A 15,519-nucleotide genomic window follows, 5' to 3' on the forward strand; every position below is an offset into this window, starting at 1 on the left:
ATTTTTACAGGTAAATCCATTTATGCAGAATCATACTGCAGGTTTGGTGTGGCAGCTATATTTATTTCCTAATACTCATGGAAATAAGTAGTTATCAAATATTTTTAAAACATGTATGTGTTTCCCACCTAAAACTGTCTTGAATACCAGCTACCAAATAAACACACGGCGTATTCTTGGGAGATGCTGGTGGACACTTGGTTCCAAAAGACAGAGCGGGAGAAACAGATGGGCTTGGAGTCAGAGAAGACCTGGTTCAAATCCTGATTTGACCACTTATTACTGTGGGGACAGGGGCCAACCACTAACATCTCTGAGCCTCGTCTCCTCGTCTGTAGATTATGGATTAAATAATAAAGTTCCCCCAGGGCGGCACAAGGTGTGAAGGAGATGACGAGTCCAACGTCTGTTGGTACAGAGCCACAGCGGTCACTCGGTCAGCAGTGGTGGGTGTCTGCCGCTTCCTGCATTTAACCTTTTGCTGATGTCCTGGGATCACAAAGGCTTTCCCTCCGTATCCCCAGGGCCCAGCATCACGGCTGGCACATGAGTGGAGTCCAGAAGTGCTTGTGGAGTGAATGGCTGGGTGGATGGGTTCCTGACCATTCCTCCTATCACTCTAACTGCAGTGATGCTCTCAGGCTGAGTGATGGCTCCAGACCAATTACCATCAGGAGCTGCAGTATTGTTTCTGTTTCTGCATCCACTCTGAATGATTTTTCTACATTTTCTCATCCTGCTCTTGTCAATGGACCAACGCATTAGGATCAAGATTCCCTCCCTTAATTGGCTACCTCTCCACTGCAGTGAGCTCAGCAATGAAGGACCTGCAGTTCTTGGAACGCTGCACAAAATAAATGCAGTCCGAGAATCTGCAGGTTCCAATGAGGAAGGGGCATGGATTCTGCCGCCTGTTTGGCTGGTTGGAAACCCTCTGTGCTTACCTCCTGGATCTCCTCTATGTTCTGGGTAACTGCAGTTACCAGAAGGGCACTCTTCTGGGTAAATGAAGTATCACTGCACCTACTGCGTCCCACAGGCCCTTCAGAGCCATGCAGTCCCTGCCCTTCCACTGAGAGACGAGCAAGGCAAGAGAGCGGACACATGGCCCTGGCACAGACTGCGATGCCCCTGCAACGCTGCAATAGTCTGTCTGCGAGGCTGCCTCCCTGCACTGGCGGGGACTGTGCCCACTGACTGGTATGTCCAGCAGCTACACAGAGCTGGCTCTGGATGAAGACCCCAGGAGCACTTGGGGAGAAGCCCAAGGCAAAAGAGAAGAAAGGATGTTCACAGCTGCTAAGCCGGGATCAGCCTCTGTCATTCAGCCCTCACTCTGGTCTGTGATGTGAGCATCACTAGCTGGTTTCTAGGGAGTGACACTGAGGTTTGGAGAGATGGGACGGCTTGCCTAAAGTAGCCCAGCACATAGAGACAGAGCCAGGATGAGGACCCAGGTCTGTCGGCCCCAGATCTGCCTCTATGCCAGGTGGTGGCCCAGTGTACAATGGTGCCACAATTCCCAGGAACCATCCTGGAAAACAGCTCCTGGGTTATAAGCCTGCTCCGTCCTCTCATTCACCCCTCTCTCCCGGGGATGGTTCTGCACCACAGTTTTGTTCATTCAAGCATTTCACAGGCAGCTTTTGCCTTTGGGAGCCCTTGGAGATTGTTAAGAGGGAGCCTCCCTAGCACATCTCTGTCCAGGCTTCAGCGCCATTACCTCCCCCAGGAGCCTGGCCACCCCAGACTGGGGCAGGGGCTTCTCCGCACCCCTCTGCCCCCAACAGTTACCTTCTATCGCTGCACTGCAAATGCCTGTTGCCTGACTGTCCACTGGGCCTGAGCTCCAAGAGGGCTGCCCCAGTCCCCTGCTGGGCCCACACTCAGCCAATGCACCTTAGGTGAGAGGTAACAGTGAGCGCTGGGTTCGCCAGAAAGCCCTCCGTGTTCTGCTTGACTGAACGTTCTCATTAACTCAGAGCTAATCAGAAAGCCCTAGAGGCAAAAGGGTTTTTTTTAATACCAACGTGTCTGAGTTAGGGTGTCTACCTCACTGGGTCTGGGACAAGGGATGTAACAGAATCCCTCCCGTAGGAAGAGAGCTTGGCAGCATCCTGCTCAGGTGTCCGGGACTGGAACTGACAGGCCTCACAGGAAACAGAGAGGAGAGGTCGTCTGGCTGTCTTCCTATCGTGTCTCCAGCCTGCAGTCTGGGTGAGCTTTCTAGAACATGAATCTGACCACACCTACCGCTGCTGAGATCCTGCCTGGCTCCTCACTGCTCCAGGGTTAAGACCAATGTTTTCTGCGAGGCCTGAGCCCAGATGACATCTCCTCCTTGTCGGGCACCATGCTCCCTGTTCTCAGTCAGGTTTACCTACATGCCTCTCCCCGAGAGCCCCGGGCTCCCAGAGAAATGAGGTCTGCCTGACGCCCACCACTGCAGTCTATCACTGCAGGCTCACCGGACACACAGAGGCTCATGTGTTAGCTGATCCATCGCCCCCACCAGCAAAAACACAGGCACATCAGGCTGTTCACTGCTGAACAGGATGGTACCCAGCAAACAGTAGGTTCTCAGTACACTTGTCAGATACATGGATGAACACAGACATGAACAAAAGAACATACCAGCATGCACACAGGCATTCCTGCACTCAGACCCCCGCCCCCACCCTGCTGTGCAGGCCTTGTCAGGGCTTTGACAAAGACAGATTCCAACTCCCAGGCTGGACTTGGCACCGCCCCCCATCGCCCCCTCACCTTCGGCTCCTGCTTCTTTCTTCTCAAAGGCTGCCTGGAGGCGCTCAAGCACCACGCCGTCACTGGAGCCCTCCACCCGGACCTCCTCATCTAGGACCCAGAAAAGGCCCCTGGCGTCCTCAGCACCTCCTCCAGCCAGTAAGCGGACCTGGAGAGACCCACAACACACTGAGGGGTCCTGATCCCCTGACACAGGCCAGTCCTGGGTTTCTCTTCCCACCTATGGGGGTCAGGGATGTGTGTCCCAGACACCATGACTCAGACATGCTGGCCTGGATCCACACTCCAGCTCACCCCCAGACTCTCAGTGTTCAAGCCACAAAACTAACAATCTCTTGATTCCAAGAGGTCTGGATCCCATCTCTGTCTTCGTTTCCTGTGTGACCTTGGGCAACTTACTGCATCTCTCTGAGTCTCATTTTTCCTCTTATGCAAAATGGAGACTGGCACTACCGTCCTCTGAGGGCTGTCGTGAGCATTTAAAAAGGGCAGGCACTTTGTAAACTACACATTTCTGGATCCACACAGGCAGCTGGTCTTTTTGTGCATAGCCAAACCAGAAAGGATTAATTCCATCCACATCACTTCCTCATAGAAGTCTTTGTACGTTTTTAAACTAAAATCTTGAGGGGAAAAAAAAGTGACCAAAGAATGTTTTAGAGAAGGTGAACTTGGGTCAGTGGCACAGACGGAATTTTCATCTAGGCACCAGCATCAGAGACCCTCCAGGCAACCCCACAGCTTTGTATACGGGAAACAGAGAGGCCCGGGTGTCTGCAGGGCCCACGATGAGCTGACACAACTGAAAATGGTGCCAAGTTAAGGAGGAATTAAGGAGGAAATGTGATGTGTATGGTGACCAACAGCGTGCCGGGACAAGGGGCTTCCCGGGACATGAGGATTTCAGTGCCAAAGCAGGCAGACTCCCCAGGAAACCAGGACAGTTGGTCACCCTAATTCAGGAATATTAGCCCACACCCCACTGAGAAGGTCCCGAAAGGGGAAGGGACACATCCAGGGTCACGTGGAGAGGTATAGGGGCAGCAGGGGACCTGGACCCCAGGTATCCTGAGTCTTCACCTTGGTCTTATTTACTGGGGTTGAAATCCAGTTACCCATCCTGAAAAGGCAGCCATTTCCAGCCACTGCCCAGGGGTCCCGGGGACACCATGGTCCTTTCCTCCTTGCACTGCCTGGGTCGTCCCTTCAGGCCCGCCCCATCCAGGTGGGGAAGCACGACAGGCCCAGGGAACCAGCCTGGGAGGTGGCAGCAAGAAGCAGGAGCAGGTGAGTGGCCAGTAGGGCTCACGGACAAGGGAGCTTTGCAAGAGAGGGTACAGCCCCCTGTGAGCCAAGAGAAGCCTTGGACCCTAAGCCTGGCTGACCGCAGACCAGGGAAGAGACGGAGGTGTCAAAACGCAGGAGAAACGTGACCTGCAGGACATCTATTGTGTGCCGAGCACCCTGCAGGTGCTCTACATGCCAGACCTCACAGATGTGCACAACACCCCAAGGATGCTACTGCTCCCATTCTGCTGATGAGAAAACTGAGGCCTGGAGAGGTGAAGTGGCATGCACAAGGTCACTGAGATTGGACTGGAGCCAGGCACAATCCATAGCCCAAGCATTTTCACACTAAGATGTGAAGGGGGAACAAAAGTCCAGTGAAACAGTCCAGGACAGTTCTGTGGGAGAGTCGAGCACAGGGGCAAATCTGGGGTCAGCAAAGCAGGTTCTAGGGATGGGGAGAGTAAGGTAAAGACTTGGAATCCCCCAAACTAAAGCTTACCTGCCTCCAAGGAAGGTCAGGGGCCTGGCTCCAGCCCTGTCCCCATTCTCCATTCCTCCCCCCAAGGCTGCTACTGTCCCAGTCTCTGCTGGGCACAGCACCTTAGTCTGAACACCTGATCCTTCCAGGTGAGAATGGCTGGAGGCCACCAGGCACTGGCCCTGAACACCCTTTGCCTCATACCACAGGCTCCCAGGCCAGAGAGCATTCTCAGAGAAGCAGACTCAGAAGTAAAGAGGAGCAGGTATGCTTAGCTCAAGGAGATTTAAATATTCATTGTCTAGGCCACACCCCCAGATCAACCAAAGCAGAATCTGGGCATGGGTCCCAGGTATCTGTGTCTTTAACAATCCCTGGGTACTTCCAGGTTCAGAGAGCATTGAGATCTTGTAGCTCAAAGGCTCAAATCTGCTAGCATTTAAGTAAAAAGGCCGTGTGGCATCTGAGAAGCTTGGTTTCCTGGGCCCCGTGTTACCTGTGAGGGACTCTGATCCACAAGATCCACTGTGGCCCCTGGGGATGGCTCCGGGAGATCAAATGACATAGGAACGTTCTCCTAGAAAGTCATAGAAGTTCAACATTAGTTCCTTCCATGAGTTGATGAGAAGGAAACTTCTGGAGGAGGAAAGAGAAGTGAAATGAATGTACCATTTTAATCATCTTTCAGTGTCCAGCACACTGGCGTAAAGTACACTCACACTGTCATGTAACCATCACCACCATCATCTCCAAAACTTCTTTCATCTTGCAAAACTGACACTTTACCCATTAAACACTAACTCCCCAGTTTCCCTCCCCACTTCAGTCTCTATGAATTTGACTGCTCTAAGCATCTCATATGAGTGGAATCACACAGCATTAGTCCTTTTGTGACTAACTAATTGCACTTAGCATAATAGTCTCGAGGTTCATCCATGTCATAGCATGTGTCAGAATTTCCTTCCTTTTTTCTGGTTGAATCATAGCTCTCTGTATGAATATATCACATTTGTTTATCCATTCATCCACTGATGGACACTTGGGTTGCTTCCACCTTTTCGCTATTGTGAATAATACAGCTATGAATGTTGAGTGTACAAATATCTCTCCAAGACCCTGTTTTCAATTCTTTGAGGTAGCTACCCAGAACTGGAAATGCCGGATCAAATAGTAGTTTTATTTTTGACTTTTAGAGAAAATATCATACTGTTTTCCACAGCGGTTGTACCCTCCATATTCCCAGCAGTGCACAAGGGTTCCAATTTCTCTACATCCTCTCAATACTTGTTACTTGTTTTTTTTTCAGTCTAATAGGTGTGAAATGCTATCTCGATGTGGTTTTCATTTGTATCTCCCCAAACTAGTGATGCTGGACATCTTTTCACGTGTTTATTGGCCATTTGTATATCTTTTAGAGAAATATCTATTAAACTCCTTTATCCATTTTTAATTGGGATCTTTGTTTATTTGTTGCTATCATCACCCCTTAGCCTTTGTATGAGAAGAAAGGCAGTAGACCAGCATCCTAATGCTGTTCATCCCGTGGCCCTGTCAGCAATCATGGTGAGAGCTTTGTCAGGAACTGATAATTCAGTCCAAACTTTTCTAATATTTACTGAGAACCTCACAAGTGCTGGGCTGGGCACTGGGGGCTGCAGGGAGCAAATACAGCTATGGATAGTAACAGTTGCCATAGAAAAGTAATCAGAAGTGTCCGGATAATGCTGTGCTCAGAGGTGTTCATCACAGTGTTGTTTATAACAGCGTTAAGTGTGGAAATCACCCAGATGTCCGCAGGAGAGCCGAGACAGAATCAGGCATAATCAGCGAAATGCATCATTACTAAGTGGAGGATATGAATAACATAATGCTATGAGGAAAAAGCAGACAATAAAATTGCACAGACGTGTGGATCGCAAACCTGCAGAGAAAACAGTATATGGGAAAGTGACTGGTATTAAACACAGACGTGTGTAACTGGCTCCCTCCGTGGGGTGGGGCTGAAGGAGATAGTGTTTTCTGCTTCTTGACACTTCTATGCACTTTCCAGTTTTTAAATGAAGAACATGTTTTACTCTGGTCATCAGAAATAAATGAAATGTTATGGGAAAAATATGATAGCTGCTACTATATATGGAATGCCTAATACAGATTAGGCATTTTGAACCCACTTCATCAAACGCTCAAAATAGCGCCTTTAGGCAGCATGGTAAAGATGATTATAAAAATAAACCCCCCCATCCCTCCTCTTCACTGTATCCAGGCTCTTCGCACAGATCTGGCAGTTTCTCCCATCAAGAAGTGGACACCGGTACCCCACCCCTTCACCCGCTGTGTCAGGGCTCAGCCCTGGACTTGCTACAACCGCCTGGATACAGCAGAAGTGACTCTGCCAGTTTCAAGTCGAGGTCCCAAGGAGCCCTGTACACTTCTGCTCGCTCTCTTGGAACTCTGCCCAGCGCCATGAGAACAGCCTAAGCTAACCTGCTGGAGGAGAGGACATTCCTGGAGCACGATGAGTCATCCTAGCCAAGGATCTGCCTGGATCAGCTCATGGCCAGCTGACCCCAAGACACACAGAGGAGCCAGCCAAGACCAACAGCCACCTACCCAGCCTGCCTGTGACCACAGACACAAGCACTCTCCAAGCCAGGGCCAGAAGAGCTACCCAGGCAACCCAGAGACCTGTGAGCAATAACAAAAGATTACGTTTTAAGCCACTATGTTTTGGGCTGGTCTATTATGCAGTATTATTGCAGCGAATGGTAACTGATACAGCAACATTGCTATTTCTATTTTACATTTGAAGAAACTGAGGATCAGAGAGGGTGAGTAATTCTTCTAAGTCCACATAGCCAATAAGTTACAGAGTTAGAGTCAGATCCCAGGTCTCATCAATGTCATTTGTTTAAGATTTATCCATGTTGATGTTTTCATGTTATTGCTGGGTGGGCTCCAACCAAAGAAATGATGAGAATTTCAGTAACCTTTATCCAACCGGTAAACAATATGGTCATTTCTCCTATTTTGCCCAGCACTTGCTGGAGCCAAAGGGGTCCCCTTTGGGGAGGAAGGAGGGAGAAGCGAGGGGGGCGTCTGGGGTGCTGACAATGTCCTCCTTTCCCCTGGGTGGTGGCTGCACAAGTGTGCTCGGCAGGACTAGTTCCCTGAGCTGCACACTTCTGGTTCAGGCACTTGTAGGTGTGAATGTTACAGTTCAACTGAAACACTGTTTAAGCTGTACCTAAGGCAGGGCAGGCAGGAATGTGCCTGTACCTGTGTGCTGGCTCACACTCACACACACGTGGAGTTGCTTGGGTGCCATCTAGAAGGGGAGCTGCATCTCCAACTTTGCTAGGTGTTCCCACATCATGGTCCAAAGGGTGTGCAAACCCACGATTTCCACCTAGCACAGGGTGTGAACAGCTTTCCGTGGGGAAGATGCAAACCGCTTGAGGAGGATTCAGCTTGGATGAAGTGGGAGAAGGAACAGTCACCCCAAACAAGGGGCAGCTGTAAGAGTAAGGCCTGGGGAGTCCCAGGTTCTGGATTGTAAGGCACGGGGGCCGTGGGTGGAGACTGGGCTACATGAGAGATGGGAGCAGCAGAAGCCTGGGGAGCCAGGCCTGGAGTTAGGGTTTTATTCAGTGGTGGACCAGACAAGATGAAGCCAAAACATACTAGAGGAACGGACGCCCCTCCCCGTCCACCCTCACACCTTCTGCTGAGCCCTGGCAAAGGCCCCGCTCCAGCCTGGCCATACCTCCCGGAATCGCTCCAGCGTTGAGACAAAGGTCCACTGGTAGAAAAGCAGCTGCAAGCGCTCGTGGATGTAATTGTGGCACAGCTCCTCAAAGCTGGCAGCCCTGTCTTTGCCCTGGTGCCGGGGGTTTTGAAAGCCTGGAGAGTCCACCACCATGATGGAGGCCATGGAGAGGTGCTGGGAGGAGAAGGATCTGGGGAGAAAGGAGAGAGCCCCTGAGAGGACATGGAATCTCAGAGCCCCACTGGTCTAAGCCTCCCCCTCCCCCATCACAGAGACAGAGAAACAGGCCGTACGCTGGGCAGATCTGGGGGTCCGCAGATCTCACCACTTACAAGCTGTGTGACTTTGGGAAAGTTACTTAACCTCTCTGAGCATGGGCTCCCCCAACTGTTAAAAGGTAATAGGGATGAGTAGGATGATCCCAAGAGCTGCGGTAAGAAGAGGAGTTAAAGTATGATAAGTGCCTCCCAGGGTTTCTACAGGCCTTCAGGAAACCTGCTCTCTCTCCCAAGCCCAGAGTGGAGAAATGACTTGCAAACCAGCTGTAAAGTTACAACAAGAGCCTCCTTTTCTTTCTTAGTGACACACTGCAATAGAAAAACCATTCTGTTCAGTTCCTCAGTTTACCAAATTCCCTCAAGACATCACCTCCTTGAATCTTCTTGACAAATCTATCAGAGCAGACGAGAAAAGATGATTCTACATCAAAATTCAGGAGTTAAGAGACCCTGGAGAGAGTCACATGTGGGCTCCAATCCTCGCTCAGCCGCAGAAGGGCTGTGTGTCTCTGGAGAGTGGCCTGACCTCTCTGAACGTCAGCCATGAAAGGGTTAATGATGTAGCTGAACTCAGAAGGCCATAGGAAGGGTCAGATGTGATAAGACACCCACTGCTCTGAATGCGAAAGTGTTTTCTATTATTATTGGCAGGACCAGATCTATACTCTGCAGGGCCCTCTTCACCATTATTTGCCGACATTTTCCATCTGTGGGGGGCCAAGGAGATGGCCACCCCACAGACGCATGTGCAAGTTAAGATGTTCAGAAAGCCAGGTGCCTGCTCGGTGCTTGTAAAGGGCAGGATGGCAGGCAGCATTACCATGAGCATGCCCACTTTATGGATGCAGGCTCCGAGAACCCATCACCCAGCAGCTCCCTCCACCGGCAGGTCACAAGCCACCCCAATAAATGCTTCTTCCTGAGCACACGTGGTCCCCTTAGTTTCTAGAGAATTTGTCTGTGGTCTCAGAGGGTAATTACTCCAGCAGCGAGAGAGGGAGCTGATTCCGTGTCTGCAGAGAACCCCAGCCACGGTGCTGCTACACACTGGCCTCACCCTTACAGGGTGTCAGAGGCCTAATTACACGTCCTGCTTTCAGGGAGGAGGGACACAAGCCCTTGCCTGGGCTCTGGGTCAGCCCCACTGGGACAGCCTGAAGACTCCTAGGGACTCATAGCACCACGCATCATGACAGAAGACAGAGGGTCCCGGCACCTGTGGTGTTTTATGATCACGATTAGGAAGAGTTGTATACATACGTTATTTCTTTTTCATTTACTTCTTACTGACTTCTTTTAATCCTTGCAATGACCCTGGGGGACAAAGCTAGCTTACAGATGCAGAAAGGGAGGTCAGAGAGGTGAACTGATTTACCAAAGTCACACAGCCCATGGGCAGCCAAGGTGGAATGTAAACTCAGCAAAACTCAAGAACTCCCTGGTTCAAAAACTCCCTCTCCAGCTCAACAAAATCCCACTCTGCTCAACCCCTCATGGTTGGGGCTCATTCATGCACCTGAAAAGAGGCCGACTTTGTACCTGAAAAAAAGCTGCCATTACCTGTTGATGAGAGAGACCACAGCGGCAAAGACCTCTTGGTACAGGCCCGCGGCCATGCCCTCCACACACTCCGCACCCGTCATCTTGAGCCCTGCGGTGGGGAAGAGGGCAGGGTTTGCATCCCGTGGTCAGGACCTTGCCTGGGGCCAAGGACGTCACTTCAGAGGCATCACTACTGGCCTCAGAGGATCTCCCCACTGCTGAAAGTACATACATATGTTCTTAGGACCAAGTTCAAGTGTCCCATCAGGTCCTCCAGGGTCCCGCGTAACCAGGCCCTACCTCCTCTCCACCATGCTCTCCTGCTCATTCGTCAGCGCTCAACCCACCATCACCTCCTCAGGGAAGCCTGCCTTGACAAACACCACCACCCCTACTAGGCCAACTCACAGCTCTATCTTGCTTTTTAAAAAAATTTATTTTTCAAATTGAACTATGATTGACATACCAAAAAACTGGTAAATTTTTAATGCATACATCCTGATGAGTCTGAAGCATACACCTATGACACCATCACCATAAACATGCCAGTAACACAACCATCACCTGTAAAAGTTTCTTCCCTCCCTCTCTGTGCCTGTGGGTGATAAGAACTTCCAAGTAAGGTTAACAAATTTTTAAGCATAGAACACAGTACTGAGAACCACAGTGACTCTGCTGTATAGTAGAGACATCCATCTGCTGACTGTCTTCTTCACCCACCGCTAGGATTTATTCATCGTGCATAAATGAAACCATGTCCCATCTACCCTCCCTCCACTCCCCTAGTAACCACCATTCTACTCTCTGCCTCTATCAGTTTGACTATTTTAGATTTCTGATCTAAGCAGTGTATTACTCAAAGGTAAAGAAGAAGGAAATTTTCTGACATTCTCTACAACTTGGAGGATATTATGCTAAGTGAAGTAAACCAGACACAGAAGGACAAATCTACCCTGATTTCACAGTGCTGACCACAGCACATTTTTACTTAGTGGTTAACCTGTGTCTCCACCCCTTTCCTCAGGCAGGAAGCGCCCTGAGGATGGGGACTGGCTCTGGGTTTCTTGGCTTCAAATCCCCAATTCCTGACACATAGTAGTTGCTCAGTAAATATTTGTCATTCCCTCTTTCTGAAGGGAAATTTGGCAATTTTATAGCAGAAGCCTTAAAATGTTTATATACTTGGACTTAATAACTTCACTCTTAGGATTTTATCCTAATGAAATATTCAGAGAAGCAAAGATCTCTATGCTCTCCCAATTGTTGATTAAATTGGCAAAAAACACTTTTTCAAACCAACTTGAACATCCAACAATAGCAAATGCATTACATAATTTGTAGTCCATCTGTACAAAAGAATGCTTAAAGTCAGGTCTAGAAGAATAGTGAATAAGATGGAAAAGTACCTACCTATGGTGTAGGAGAAATAAAAAAGCTTAGGAAACTATTAATAATTGTGGTCTCAACTTTGTATAAATACACACACTCACCAGCTTTGATTAGGGGGCACTGGGCAAAGTGGGGAAGGAGTGGGGGACTCAGACTACAAATACTGACCCTTAGGCTGTGGTTCCATCCACAGAATTAGAAACACAATTTCCAAATCTGCACGCACTAGTGCCTGGAGAAACAGTTCTACTTGTATATTCCAGGCAGCCCGCTGCAGCCCCAAAGCATTTCCCATCCGTGCTTTAATTCCACCTCAACCTGCGTTGTTGCTAGGCAACCCACAGCCTCCTAACATCTCTCCTAAGCCTGCCGGTCCCCTGCCTGCTTAACATCAACCCTTGAGACCTCAGCCTGGGAGACTGACTCAGCTTCACAAAGCGGTGTGTGGACGTACCTGTGCTTGTGTGTACATGTGTGTGCTGTATGCTTGTGTGTGCTGGGTGCATGTGATGCTGCATATGCATGTGTGTGCACACCTGTGCGTGAGCCTGTACGTGTGTGCCTGTGTCCAAGAAGAGGCGTAACCATTAAGCAGACCACAACTTACACCAGAGCACGGCCCTGGAAGCCAGCAAGTCCCAGTGACATCAGCCATCAAGCTGAAGTCCCTGGAAGGTAGAGCAGCTAGGAGGACCCAAGGGCCTCTAAGTGACAGACCCCAAGCCACACCTCAAAACAGTGTTACCCACAAGCCCATTTAGAAGAGCTCCACTTAGAGAGTTCTCAGAGACCCCAAGGCTCTAAAAGGCCTCTCTGCCCTTACTTTCTGCAGCCACAGCATGTGGCCACAGGGGCTACTAAACTGGGGATCCAGCAGGCCCCACTCGAGCAGGTGCAGGACAAAGCTTTTCCCCCACGTCATGTCAGAGCACCCCCATTCCTTCCTCCAGCTGCTCAGGCCAAAATCACAGAAGCCGTCCCAGCCCCTCACTTTCCCTTAGGGTCCATGCCATCATTTCTATTTAAACAGACTGAACTGGTCCCCCTAGTTCCATCCCTTGTCCAACCACCATCACCTCACCAGGGTGACTGTTACAGGGTCTCACCCAGGGATTCCCCAAACTTCCTCTGGGCTGAGCTTCATGAAGAATAAACCAAATCATGTCACCGCCTCCTGCCTCTCCAGGGCTTTGATCAGTCTGAGAATTAAAACCCTGATTTACAGACTATTATATGAGCTGAGCCCACCAAGCTTGCCACCCTCATCTACCATTCTTCTATCCAATCCAACCATCCTGGACTTACTTCTGTTCTTCAAACTGGAGGGTCAGTCTTCCACTTCCAGAGCAAGGGCTCAACAAACACAGTACCCAATGAAAATGCACTGGTCCCTGGACACTGGCCACACTGTCCCCTCTTGGTAGCACAGGGCCCCCTCCCAGGTTTCAGCAGCCTTTGATCGCTGGACAAAGATAACTATTTGACCATGTGCACCATGTAGGCAGGAACCACGGCCATTTCCAGGGAAGTGGCTTCCCCCTGTACCTAGAAGGTCCACATGTAGTAGACCCTCAGTAAGTCCTCAACGGAGAGGGGCAAGGATGCTGTTATGTCCCTGGGGGTGGCCCAGCAGGGTCCCGACCCACCCAGAGAGGCAGCAGTGCAGTACCTGAGCTGGTATCCTCGTCGTCTGGGCTCCGTCGGCTTGGCCCAGACGTCACTTGTTCAATGATCTGCCGCAGGTGGTGCTTGAAGGTGGCCATGTTCAGCTCCTCATAGTCACAGCCCAGGGCCTCTGCTGCGTGGTTTGCCGACTCAAAGCGCATGAACTGCTTCCGGCCCACTGTGTGAGGGACAAAGCAGAAGGAGGGTGGTGAGGTCTTGGGAGTGTCCCAGGTAGGCATCCAGAAAAACCTCAGAGAGTCTCACCACCTCCCAGTCTCCAGGCCACTGACCTTCAGTAGAAGCCTGAACAGCTGCCTGGGCCTGGGCCACAGGGGACAGTTTCCCGAGACACGTATTTGTCCTATTTCCTTGCCATCTGCATTGTTTACTTTTCCAGAGCAATTAAGGATATTGTGGGGAGCGCTCTGAACATGCGATTGAGGAAGAATGAGCAAAAGTGTGACTTTCCACCCACCCATCCACTGCCCTGCATCCACCTACCTGTCCACTCAACTATTTGACATTCCAACTACCCTCCCATTCATTCAGTACATGTTCTTGGAGCTACTACTATAGGACCAGCACCGTCTCAGCCTCTGGGAAACGGACGACAAGGTGCCTGTCCTCACAGAGCAGTCTGTGAGAAGGAGGCAATAAATAAAGTCTTTGAAAGAGGGAGACAATAAATAAGGACGCAAATAAATTATTTCAGGTGATGAAATTATAAAGTTATTGTTTTCCCCTCTAAGAAGAAAGTCAAACAGGATGACGGATTAAGAGAAACTGCAGGAATGACTACAGAAGCGCAGTGGTCAAAGGTGGCTCAATCAGAAGATGCTATAAGAAAACCGGGGTATGAAAGGTGAGAAGGAGCTGCCACATCAAGAACCAGGGAAGAGCTTTAGATGAAGGAGGAGGCAGCAGTGCAAAAGCCCTGAGGCAGGAATGAGCATTCCTCTGTTAGGGAAGTGCCAAGAAGGCCAGCGTGGCTGGGAGGTAAGCAGGGGAGGGTAGTAAACAGAGGAGGCTGGAGAAGCGATGGGGAGCCTCCCTCTGGGCTATATTAAGGCCATTTAATATCAGTGACAAAGACTGTATAACATGGTCAATGCTATGGTCAAATGTTAAATGAAAAGGACTAGAAGATCACACCACAGTATGGCATCAATTGTGTAAATAACTCTAAAACTACTACAAAAATAATGAAAAGGAGTTATATCCAAAAGTTAACAATCACAGGGTACAGGGATTTTGTATTTTCCAAACTTTCTGCAGCGGTTGGGTACTAATTCTGTGATCCAAATAAAAAAGTGATTTATTAAAGTAAGCAACAGTTCCATCCTTAAATAATTTTCTCCCATCTCTTATCTTCCCATAAATGTGTTTCCTTCTTTGAAATAAGAATCACAGCTGCCAACAGAGGTTTCTCAATCCATTTGAAAGAGATTATGAGGGCCCAATTCTTCAAGTAGGCATTTTAAAGAATTTGTGTGGCTTAAGGAAAATACTGGAAATGTGGAAAATGGCTTTTTCTGGGACTTTGTACCAAGAAGGAGCAGTTCTGGCCACTGCTTTCTGAGGTGCTCCTACATGCCAGTTACTCTGCACTGATTATCACAAGAACATCATTTTATTGCCTCCATTTAACAGATTATTCTAATTTGACAGACAATGAAACAGATTCAGAAAAGTTACATGGCTAGTAAAAAAAAAAAAAGTCCTACCACTTTAAAAATAAGAAGGTGGTGATGATGGCGATCGTAGTGATGATGGTGGAGATGATGGTGATGATGGAGATTGTGGTGATAATGGTGGAGATGATGATGGTGAGATGGTGGTGATGATGTTATGATGACGGTAGAGGTGATGACAGTGGAGATGGTGGTGATAATGGTGGTGATAACCATTACCACTCATTGACCTGATTTTATTCAGTGTGTCATCTTTGTTCAGCTGATGGATTTTGGAGTCAGAAAGCCTGTGTTCCAGGCATGACATACACAAAAAAACCTCAATACATGCAAGGTGTAATTACTTACTATTATTATTATTTACAAAGCAATAATAGTCCCATCTTATAGATGAAAAACTGATTCAGAGAGTCACCAGAAATCAGACGAAGCAGAAGAACAATTTCCCAAAAAGCAATCCTTCCAACATCACCTTTAGGAAACTGGTCAAATCCTTTTGACTGTGTTAAGTGAGAATCCATTTGTTGAAAGAGATCACTAAGAGGATGTGGCTGCCAGGTGACCTTTGAGCTGGCCTTGGGCAACCAGACGCTCCTCATCCCCTCCCCTCCTGTCCTTGGAATATATGTTCAGCCCTCAACCCCAACAGTGGGA

At 49.2% G+C, this 15,519-nt stretch overlaps 1 protein-coding gene across 2 annotated transcripts in view; it reads right to left on the minus strand.

The window, feature by feature from the left end:
* MYO18B (myosin XVIIIB) overlaps positions 1-15,519 on the minus strand; it is a 198,572-nt gene that overhangs the window by 143,716 nt on the left and 39,337 nt on the right. For both annotated transcript variants that reach the window (XM_064481117.1, XM_031442942.2), the window contains exons 10-14: positions 13,179-13,352; positions 10,139-10,229; positions 8,298-8,490; positions 5,031-5,111; positions 2,767-2,914 (exon numbers count right to left, since the gene is read on the minus strand). In XM_064481117.1, the coding sequence (XP_064337187.1) occupies positions 2,767-2,914; positions 5,031-5,111; positions 8,298-8,490; positions 10,139-10,229; positions 13,179-13,352 (687 nt within the window). The remainder of the gene's footprint in view (positions 1-2,766; positions 2,915-5,030; positions 5,112-8,297; positions 8,491-10,138; positions 10,230-13,178; positions 13,353-15,519) is intronic.

Source organism: Camelus dromedarius, chromosome 31 (assembly GCF_036321535.1).
Source record: "Camelus dromedarius isolate mCamDro1 chromosome 31, mCamDro1.pat, whole genome shotgun sequence".
Lineage (NCBI taxonomy): Eukaryota > Metazoa > Chordata > Mammalia > Artiodactyla > Camelidae > Camelus > Camelus dromedarius.